The 11,186-nt window shown below is 39.0% G+C and overlaps 1 protein-coding gene across 1 annotated transcript in view; it reads left to right on the top strand.

Annotated features, from left to right (window-relative positions):
• The first annotated feature begins 1,151 nt into the window (after positions 1-1,151).
• Positions 1,152-11,186, top strand: part of ACYP2 (acylphosphatase 2) — a 176,743-nt gene continuing 166,708 nt past the window's right edge. Inside the window, exon 1 of the mRNA XM_019943232.3 lies at positions 1,152-1,686. Coding sequence (XP_019798791.1) covers positions 1,545-1,686 — 142 coding nt within the window. The 5' untranslated portion in view covers positions 1,152-1,544. The remainder of the gene's footprint in view (positions 1,687-11,186) is intronic.

The raw sequence follows: 11,186 nt of genomic DNA, 5'->3' as shown, positions 1-11,186 counted from the left end.
CTGGCAGGAGTACTCTTGGGTAAATGTGGAGAAAAATCAAAGATTGATTAAAAAAAGGAAAATGTCAACCTTCCCAGTCAGTGACAAGATCTTTGATAGGCAGGGACAGGACCCAGTTTGAGATCTTACTTCTTGGAAGGCACAGTACTAGTGGGGAAGACAGTAAATAATTAGGATGAAATCTGGTAAGCACTTGCACAGGCAACTGAACAGGATATGGGAAGATCTGGGAACTGGAATAGGTATTCCAAATAAAGTAGATCCAAGAGCAAAGATTTTTTTAAAGTCAGGGTGTGTTCAGAGAGCTGAATAACTCAAAGTGTCTTGACAATAGGTTACCTATAACCTATAGGATGGGTAGAAGCAGGTAATAAGAGGTTAGTGGAGGCTGAAGACCCTCAGTTTTATTTGGAATGCAGTGTAGAGACTTTGAAGTCACTGAAAAGAATGACATAAGATCTATGTTGATTCTAGGGTCTGCATGCAGTGAACTGGAAGGGAGATGAGAGGAAGATGTAAGTTGTGAGGATTCTGCAATAAACCAGGATCTTCATTACATAAAATTACCGGATTAGCGCTTCCAGAATATATTTTACTGTAAATGATTTAACCACATTCCAAGCAAGTTTTAGATGATTTTTGGTGCTAATAGAATTGGCACATAATATTGAATCAGATTGCAGAGGATTATTTTAATTATATGGCCAGATGCAGAGAAATATGTAAAGATCTCGAAGCCAACAAATATGTTGAGAAAGGCAAATTCTCACAAGTAAAAGGATTTCGATTTCTAGAAGGCAGCAGGTTATCAATAGCTGTATACAGATTCTCTGGAGTTGTGGGTTGCTTTAACACTTCATAACAGCTCACCAGGAAGTAGTATTTTCTAAAGTATAAACTGCTTTAACCTTCTAGGCAATTGGGGGCATTGCTGAACAATGATCAAGATCATAAAAAAGCTATACGAGTTCACAGCAGACAAGATTTTTTGTTTCCATTAAAGTTTCTTGTTCCAGAATATATCACAATCCATTTAGAATATGGATTCAGGCCTAAAGCTTTTCTGACTCAATAGAAAAGAGGATGCAGATGTCACCTTAAGAACGGCTCAAAATCGCCTGACAGATTTGGCAGTTACCTAAACGTTTAATAAAAATTTACTCACTAACCAAATACTCTCAGTCACCGAGCTAGCAGGTCTTTCATTTCAAAAGAATCATTTTGGGGGTACCAAACTATTGACATCTGGGCCAAGCCTCCGCTTTTATTTAAATACAAACACTGGCAAAGAAGCGCAGCGGTTCGTTAAATCGCAGGGACTCGTAGCTGGCATCCCTCCCGGGAAGCGAGTCTGGTTCCACCACGGGGAAGGGGCAGGGAAAGGAGACCTCGGGCGCCAGGGACCTAGCGGGCTCTTTCTTCCAGGCGTCCCGGGCTGCCCTCACTACCAGTCCCCGCCGTCTCATTTGCCGCCTTCCGACGCGTGACCCCGGCGCGCTCGCGTCCCCGGCCGGTGACAGGCGCGAGGTGCGCCGAGCGGTCCCATGTGCGCCCTCCCTCTCGCGGCCGCTGCAGTCACCGCGCCCCGAATCCAGCTCCAGCTCCTCTGCCGAGGCCTCGCCGCCGCCATGTCTACCGCCAGGCCACTCAAATCCGTGGACTACGAAGTGTTCGGGAGAGTGCAGGGTAGGGGACCCCCTTACAGTGGGAGATCAAAGAGGTGTTGGGGAGGAAGAGTAGAAAGCTTCGGCAAGCACACCCCACCTTAAGGACGCCCTGCCCTGTAGCGGCTAGGACTTCCGCTCGGCCATGACACAGCAGCCATGGGTGGGAAGGAGGCGAAGGGCGCATGCGCAGAAGAGCTGGGGTGGGCGGGATGGGGGCGAGGGAGGAGAGCGGAGCCGGGGAAAGACTGGGAGAAGGAGGAACAGCCGGGCGCGGGGAGTGGGCCACTTAAGGGGGTCCGGGGAGTGCAGACTGAGAGGACAAAATGAAGTGGGGGAAGGAAAGAAGAGAGGGTCTTTGAACTAGTGGTCCCCGTTACTCACCACTGAACTACTGCGCTTGACTTGAGTTTAGGATGGACACCTAAGATGGTGTTTGACGGTTCTCTTTGTAGGAGATTATACTTTTTTTTTTCCTGTATAGCTCCTGAAAGAATTATTAAGTTATTATCTAATTTTTGTCTCATTATAAGTTTAAATCGTTGTAGAGGTTGTCATGTCTGGCTTATTGTAACTATCGTTATTTCTATAAAATGTTAAATCACTGAAATTTATCCAGTGGAATATAAATATGGTAGTGACTTACTATTTGCCATCATTCATTCAAAGCAAAGCTTTTTAACAGTGGGAAATTTTGCATCATACCTTTTCCTCTTTGAATTTGATTTCCGTTCCATTTTCCCCACAGAATTTTATCCTATTGTTATGCTTGAGCAGTTTCTAATTGGTCACCTACCAGACTTCTCTGCAATATGTATGTGCATATGTATGTGTATATATATACACACATACATATATTTTCTTAATTTCCTTTGACCATAAAGCTCTATTTATTTTTTTTCTTTTGGCTTGAGTTACTATTGTGACTATTATTAGAATACACTTGATGAAAATAATATAAATACATTTAAAAGTGTGATAAACATTATTAAAATTTAAAAGGTAAATTTGTTTTGGAAATTTATTTCTTACAGGGAAAGCTGGAGGTTTCATGGAACATTGATTAAAGGGTTGAGTTATCTTTGTATTTTGGTATTCTAGAGGTTTTTACACTTTGGGGCAGTGTACCAGGATAAGAAAAAGGATGGGTGAGTGTATGCCTTTTGTAAAGAAATAGCTCTTTCTTTCAAAGGGTAACTGTGGGAAGGGAGGTAGGAAAGGAGAATCATGGCGTATTACAGGTGTCTCCTCAGACAAGTCAGTTTTAGGGGAAAAAAAAATATGGAAGTTCTAGATACAGAAATTGATTACTTAAAATTATTCATGCTTTGTACCCTTTAGAATGTCTTCGGTACACCCAGGGGTATGGTATTCTAGATTGAAAACTACCCCCAAAAGTCATTGAAACATGTATATAAAAATGAAAATGGTGGCAAAGATCATTTGACAAACTATTTGGTCTACTGGACAGAGACGGGAGTAGTTAAGGAGCGTGTGTGTGCACATGTGTGATGTTTACTGAGGGTGTACCATGTGCTGAGCATCCTACTATTATTTACTTAATCTTCATCACAATTTTGTAAGATATATGTCTTAGTACTGTTTTAACAATGATAAAATAGGTAGAGTGTCAGTAACTTGGACAAGCCGTTAGTCGACAAATGGGATTTGATCCTGCATCTCTCTAACTCTAAAACCTGCACTTTCCCATTAGATGAGGTTTTCTGATAACACATAATGTATTTCTATTAATTTTAGCTATGTAATTGCACTTTGTCCATATGGTGGTCACATGGTGTATGAAGATCAATTTGGGGCAACAGTATACATAATAGGAAAGAGAAATGTACGCTATATAAACAGTGGGGTTTAAAAATCAGCTTTAGGGGAATAACTGTTGTTTACAGTATGTTAAATGGAAGAGAGTACATGCATACTATTGATTTATCAAGGCCTAGTATGTGGGACAAATTCACAATCACATATTTGCACACATATACATCAACATTTGCTGAGAATCTAGGATGTGCCAAACTCTGTACTCATTTAATCGTCAACCCTATGACCTCAACCATTTTCCTCATTTAACAAATGGAGAATTTAAGGCATAGTGAAGTAACTTTCCCGTTACAGAGTGAGTTAAGTGGTGGCGCTGGGATTTGAACCTTGACAGTTTTATACCAGGGCCCATGCTCTTAATCAGTATATCCTACTGATCCTCCTCTCAATACCTTTTCCACCTTTATTTTGCCTTCCTCCGAACCTATGAACCGAACACATACATACACTGATGCAGGGCATTTGGACCTGGCCATCTATACACCATTCCAGATGATTCTGAGGATGTTTTTATGGTCTTTTAGGCTCCAAGGAAGTTTGACCTTGTCAGTAGGCAGTCAGCACATTCAAAACTGCAGCCTCTGACTCTCCCTCTGTTGCTTGCTGGCACTATCACCGTTGCTGTATATCAGTCTGCGTCTCTCTGTGTCTCACAGAACTGCTCACAATTTTTTAGTGGATTACCTAAGAAATAAATACAAACCACTAGCTTTTTGTCTGAGTCATAATGATAGTGTAGAAATAATTAACAATAAATGATAAAAAATTTTAATTTTATTTTAATAATGTAAAATGGAGAATGATTAAAGGGATCTTTAAAAGTGTGGAATAATAAAATCTTAGTGAATACTCACTTGTTAGAAATAACGGCTATGAAGGTAAATTTACAATGGAGGAAGCTATAATTAGGAACATTGAATATGGACAAGATATAGATTGATAAATAAAATTGTCATTAAAATATTTAAATGAAAAATATTCTTAATGAAAATTGCTTCAATGATATAAAAATTAATTTGGAAAATGATTTAACTGTCTTGTTCTGATGGAAAATTGATCAGTGAATTGAATTAGCTTGACGGAGCTTATGACAGAAAATATTTTCTAACCAAAAAACGGGGTATGCTGTTATATTTGTATTTAGAATGTTTGAATTTAAATCATCCTTGGTGCCATAATGGTAGTCAAAATGTTCTAGGGGTCAGATATACTCTGCCTTGTTCTCCAATACACACACCCTAATTTGCAAACAGATTGCATTTCAAGAACTAGTTTATAAATTGGTTGTTTGGAATTCAGGAAAATACATTTATAGAAATAATATTACAAATAGTGGATTTATTTCTCAGACCCTTCTGCAAAGTCCACTCATAGAGCTATAGGCTTGTTGACAGAAATAATCAATAAACAATCTATAATTGGAATAGAAAAGAGTTTTATTTCAGCCAAACTGAGGACTGTAGCTGGGGAGACAGTCTCTCAGGTAATTCTGAGGAACTGCTCTGGAGAAGCATGGTTTCCAGCACAGTTTTATATCTTCTCAGAACAAAGAACATCTAACAAATCAGCGATTCATTCCTTCAAGGTTTCAAAAAAACAGATCAGCATGTACACAGGGAGCCAGTATGTCCTTGGCACCTGGGAAGAGAGTCCTATCATCAAAGAAGTACCAGCATTGGCATCCCAGAAAGGGAGGCATTTAATCTTTATTTTTAACATGGACATTCTTTACTTCTGATTAAGGTGCCCTTTTCTTTAACAGTTAAAGCAGATGTACAGTGTTTGATAAGCCACAAACAGGCTGTTTTAGTTAGCATAAAAGTCAAGTTAATTCCTGGATAAGCCAGAATGACTTTCCCATCCCTCAATATGTGAACATTTCTTCCATCAGGCTGCTGCTGCTCTCCATTGCTGCTTCCTTCCCTCTATTTTTTTAATAATTTTTTTGTTTGTTTTAGTACAGTTTTAGAATTATAGAAAAGTTAGAAAGATACTATAGAGAGTTCCTGTATACTCCACATCCGGTTTCCCCTACTGTAAACATCTTACATTAGTATGGTACATTTGTCACAACTGGTGAGCCAATATTGATACATTATTTTTAACTAAAGTCCATACTTTATTCAGATTTCCTTAGTTTTTACCTAAAGTCCTCTTCTGTTCAGGATTCGTCTAGGCTATCATATTACATTGAGTCATCTTGTCCCCTTAGGCTCCTTTACACTGTGATAGTTTCTCAAACTTGCCTTGTTTTCCATGACCTTGGCTGTTTGGAGGAGTACTTTGATGCTAGGTACCTTGTAGAATGCTCCCATACTGGTATTGGTCTGGTATTTTTGTTGTAAGACTGAGGTTGTGGGTTATCAGGAAGAAGACCACAGAGGTACAGTGCCATTCCCACCAGCATATCAAGGGTACATGACTTATCACTGTTGAGGTTAACCTTGATCACCTGGCTGAGATAGTGTTTGTCCACTGTTAAGTTACTCTTTTTTTCCCCTCCCTTTCCATCCTCTACTTTATCTCCATATTCTCAAGAAGCTCCATGTTTTTTTTTCCCACCAACTTCTGTTACATTACGGGCTTTGGGATGAGGGATAGGGGAGTAGGGGACTGACCTCCTGGGTTTTTAGAGCATTTGTAACTATGGCATGGCTTATAATGTTCCTATAAATGTTTAATTACAATTACATCAAGAATAATCTGAAATTTTGAAAGAGAAATTGATTAAGCTGTATATAGATGCTCTACCAACTCTCAGGTAAATACTGACAACACTTGTAGAAATGGACTGTGGCAATCTGTTGGTTTACCTGTGCGTTAGAAATTTAACAGTTTGTTTTTGATGGGATTGACTCAGATTTAGAATGGGAGTAACTTATTAGACTACAGAAATAAATAGCGATTTTCTTTAAGATTGCTTAAAATGAAAATTAGGATAATTACTAAATAGCTTTGTCAGACACCGCATAATTTAGGTGTATACATTTTTCCTTACATAGACAGGTAAGTGGAAAGTTATGTATTAGAGGTTGAAAATTTTAGTACATTAAAGTCAAGAAATACGATTAACTCTAATTCCCTTTCTCATCTTTCTTCCTATAGCATTTCATTTGTAGTTCTGTTCTACTTCTTGTTTTTACTTCTCCAAATCCATCCTCCCTTTTTAAAAAAAATATTTATTTATTTATTTGGTTATACCGGGTCTCAGTTGTGGCACGTGGGATCTTTAGTTGTGGCATGTGGGATCTTTAGTTGTGGCATGTGGGATCTAGTTCCCTGGTCAGAGATCGAACCTGGGCCCCCTGCATTGGAAGCATGGAGTCTTGCCCACTGGACCACCAGGGAAGTCCCTCTCCTTTCAAATATAGTTATTTGTGTACACCTATCTGTGTCTCTCACTAGACAATAAGGACAGTATTGGGTGGGCCAAAAATGCCTTCGGTTTTTTAAGTAAAAATAAAAGACACATTTTTAAAATTTTTCACCAAGAACTTTATTGAACAAAGTATTCACCCTTTTGTTCCACTATCTTCTGCCATTTTTCAGGCAACTTCATGATTCCATCTTCCTAAAACTTTTTATCTTTTTGAGCAAAGAACTATTCCAGGTACCTTTTACAGTCTTCCAGGGAATTGAAATTTTTTCCATTAAGAGAATTTTATAAAGACTGAAATAAAGGGAAATCTGAAAGTGCAATGTCTGGTGAATACGGTGGATGAATCAGAACTTCCCAGCCAAGCTGTAAAGTTTTTGCTTGGTCGTCAAAGAAACATGCGGTCTTGCATTATCCTGATGGAAGATTATGCGTTTTCTGTTATAATTCTGGACGCTTTTCGTCAGGTGCCACTTTCAGTTGGTCTAATTGGGAGCAGTACTTGTTGGAATTAATCGTTTCGTTTTCCAGAAGGAGCTCATGTTAGAGGACTCCCTTCCAATCCCACCATATACACAACATCACCTTCTTTGGATGAAGACCGGCCTTTGTTGTGGTTGGTGGTGGTTCATTTCGCTTGCCCCACGATCTCTTCCATTCCACATTGTTGTACAGTATCCACTTTTCATCGCCTGTCACAATTTGTTTTAAAAATGGAATGTTTTCATTACATTTAAGTAGAGAATCGCATGTGATTCTCAAGAAGGTTTTGAGGTTTGCCAGGTTTGCCTGCCATGTCAAGAAGGTTTTTTTCGCTTAACTTATGTGGAACCCAAACATCAAAGCGAATCACATAACCAAGCTGGGGCAAATGATTTTCAGTGCTTGATTTGGATATTTTGAGTGTGTCGGCTATCTCCCGCGTGGTATAACATTGATTGTTCTCAATTATTGTTTCAATTTGATCGCTATCAACTTCAACTGGTCTACAGGACTGTGGAGCATCGTCCTGCGAGAAATCTCCAGCACGAAACTTCGCAAACCACTTTTGACACGTTCGATCTGTCACAGCACCTTCTCCACACACCACACAAATCTTTTTTGGCATTTCAGTTGCGTTTTTACCTTTCTTGAAATAATAAAGCATAATATGCTAAAAATGTTGCTTTTTTTCTTTCATCTCCAATATTAAAATGGGTACACAAAAATTCACCAATTTTGATGTCTTTTTTTAAATGCTCACTGATATGACAAATGTCACATACAATCTAACAAAATTGTTTTGAATGAAGTTAAAGACAGCTAAGTGCTACTAGAGCCATCTTATGCAAAAAACTGAACTAACCTTTTGGCCCACCCAATATTTTAAAGGTTAAGCTAGCTTGTTTTTATATCCCCTACAGGCTGTGCTTCTGGTGGGAACTTCCAAAGTATCTCAAATTAAATTCAAGTGTTTGGGATAGTTGGCTTAGAGAAGAAACAGTAGTATATTTGCTGTTTCGACTATTTGAAAGATGCCATGGTGTGTGGCTCCAGGGGACAGATCCTGGATGGATGTTGGAAGGTTAAAGTGAGGCAGAATTTTATTCCATAGAAGGAAGGACTTTCTAACAATTAACGATGTTTAAAGTCATTAAGGGCTGCTTTGTAAGGTAGTGACTTGATGACTTCCTGCATTCAAAATTGACACATGCAGTTTGATCCCAGGATGAAGGATTACAGGTTAATATGAAAATTTGATTTTACATGAAAGGATCCTGATGTTTAGAATTCATCATATGGTTTCTTTAAACATCAATACTTCTTTGTAGATTTAAAGTATGATTTGCTTTGCAAATATTCACCTCAGAGTTTCTCCCTGACACATCTTTTCACAAAGCAAGGTCCAGTTGCAGCTGACTGAGCCTTGATTGAGTGGCATATTTTGTTTGAGTCTCATAACTGAAGCGGCTGATGTCTGTCCCAGTTTCCAGAGCAGTGTGTCTGTAAAAAAAACTGCATGTGTCATATCAGCTTCCCTTCTCTTTAGCAAGCAGGGTGAAAGCAGTGTAGAGAGGCCACGGAAGCCCATGGAAGCAACTTCTCCAGTACAGGCCCTGTCCTGAGAGTGCTCAGTTCCAGTCAGTGCTACTCAACTGCAGAAAATCTGTGTTCATATTCACTTTGTTTGCTATATGGACCTTCCTCTGTTGCACAGAATGCTTCAGACTAGGGATGGGGACTCTCAGAAAGACTGAGAAAATTCCAGAGCTTTGAACAGTTAATTCCTGCATGGTTCACTGCGTCACAAAGTTAATGGGCTGGAGGTCCTGACAACTCTTGATACACATTCCTTCTAAGGCTTTAAAATATGGGTTGTGGTTGAGGGACCCAGTAAACAACACCCGTCTTCATTATGTGAGTTATTGACAAGTAAGACAATGAGTAAAGCAGAGTTTGGGGGATGTGTCTCAATCTTCAGGTAAGTAGGCTTCGTAATAATCTGTACTGCAGAATTAAACACACCAACCCAGGCACCAGCAGGGCTCCCTCAACAGAACAGAAGGGATGATTCCTTTGAATAACTAGTTCCCAGAAGGAAGAAGAGGAAGCACCTGGACTGTGTATGTTTCTCCTCCCAAACTTAACCATTAGATAAGTCACTGCATGTCCCCAAGGAGTTAGGAACAGGTAGAGAGTGGCCAGGAGTGACACACTAGTGGATATTTCTCCCCGTTAAAGGAACTATCACATGGGCAAAGAAACTTTCTCTCCCAGAAATAAACAGTGACATCTAGAGGGAGCTCAACTATTTAGTTCTGATTGTAGTACTTCAAGATGATCTGCAGAGCAGAGTTTTTTGGTGTGGAATGATAGGAGAAGTCAGGGATGTTGTATGGAGAGCAAATTGGGGAATGACTGTCCTTGTTCTACAGACAGAGAGAGGAAGGATGACGTCACAGTCCTGTTTCCTTTTTTGTGTGTGTGACATAAAAAAAAATAGATCTAATTCACATAGTATTAAATTCACTCTTGTAACGTATTCAAACATACTAAATATAGTGTTTTTTACTGTATTCACAATGTTTTGCAGCTATCATCACTAATTTAGAATATTTCCATCACCCCAAAAAGAATCCCTGCCCCACAGTTCCCTTTATCAGTCATTCCCCATCCCCTACTTCCCCCATCCCTCAGGGATGTTGCTGCCAAGGTCTCTGTGATTTCCTTGGACTTTCCTTCATGGTTTCAAGATGGCTGCTATCGCTCCAATCATTACATTCACCCTACAGTCAGGAAGAGAGAGGGAACAAGGAGGAAACCCCTGGCTGAGACAGCCCCTGTCAAAGAGCTTTCTTGAAAGCTTCAACCAGTGATTTGGCTGAACCACTTGACATGGACCACCCCTTATAAGGAAGATCGATAAATATAGAAGAGCATGTTGCTGCCTCAAGTAAAATCAGAATTCTGTTAGAAAAGCAGAAGGGGAAAATGGATTTTGTGTAGGCAACTAACAGTGTCTGTCACAGATATTCATATGTTAAATACATTTAACAGCATAGTAATTACATTTGGTAGTCTTTCCCAAGTAGTGATGCAAAAGGACATACTACAGAAAGACTTTGATCTCCCTGGTCTCAGTCTCAAGATATTTGGTTTATAGCCAAGACAACCTAAATTTCTGTTAAGTACATATTGAATCTTTCACATATGATTTATCTCAGTCTTATTTTTTTTTCCATTTATCACTGCTTAAAGCAATGGGCAACACTTGTATTATCTACCCAATTTGTCAAGCAGTATGAACTTAGCCTAAAATTAAGTCTCTTAAACTTAAAGGACAATCCTTTAGTTGTACTGTTTTAAGATCTGTTTAATAAATGTGTGTGTGCCCTTACCATTCATAGTTACAAATACAGCCGCCATGTCCTGCTCTAGTCTTCTATCCCAAGTCCTCTAAGTTCTGTAAGACAACCAGTTTAACCATTTCTTTTTTCAGTTCTTATGGTTGTTAAGCCATTATTTATAAACAACATGCTCATATTAATATTTCCTGATTTGTCAACTTAGGCATTATGTAGTGACTTCTTGCTACCCTTTTTAGTATATAGTATATTATATATAAACACACACACACACACACACACACACACACATCAAACTATATATTATCATTTAGATAAAGCAGTAAAGTTCTGCTAGAATCAACACAGAAGTCTTATGATTCTTTCCAGCTTTGAGTGCAGTAAATTTATCATCATCACTTTGAAATTAAACTTAAACTCTAATCAGTATGGTTGCATGTATATTTACAATGTTAATGATGA

This window comes from Tursiops truncatus, chromosome 14 (assembly GCF_011762595.2).
Source record: "Tursiops truncatus isolate mTurTru1 chromosome 14, mTurTru1.mat.Y, whole genome shotgun sequence".
Classification (NCBI taxonomy): Eukaryota; Metazoa; Chordata; class Mammalia; order Artiodactyla; family Delphinidae; genus Tursiops; species Tursiops truncatus.
Note: the sequence above shows the minus strand (reverse complement) of the source record. Positions and strands in the feature narration are given on the sequence as shown.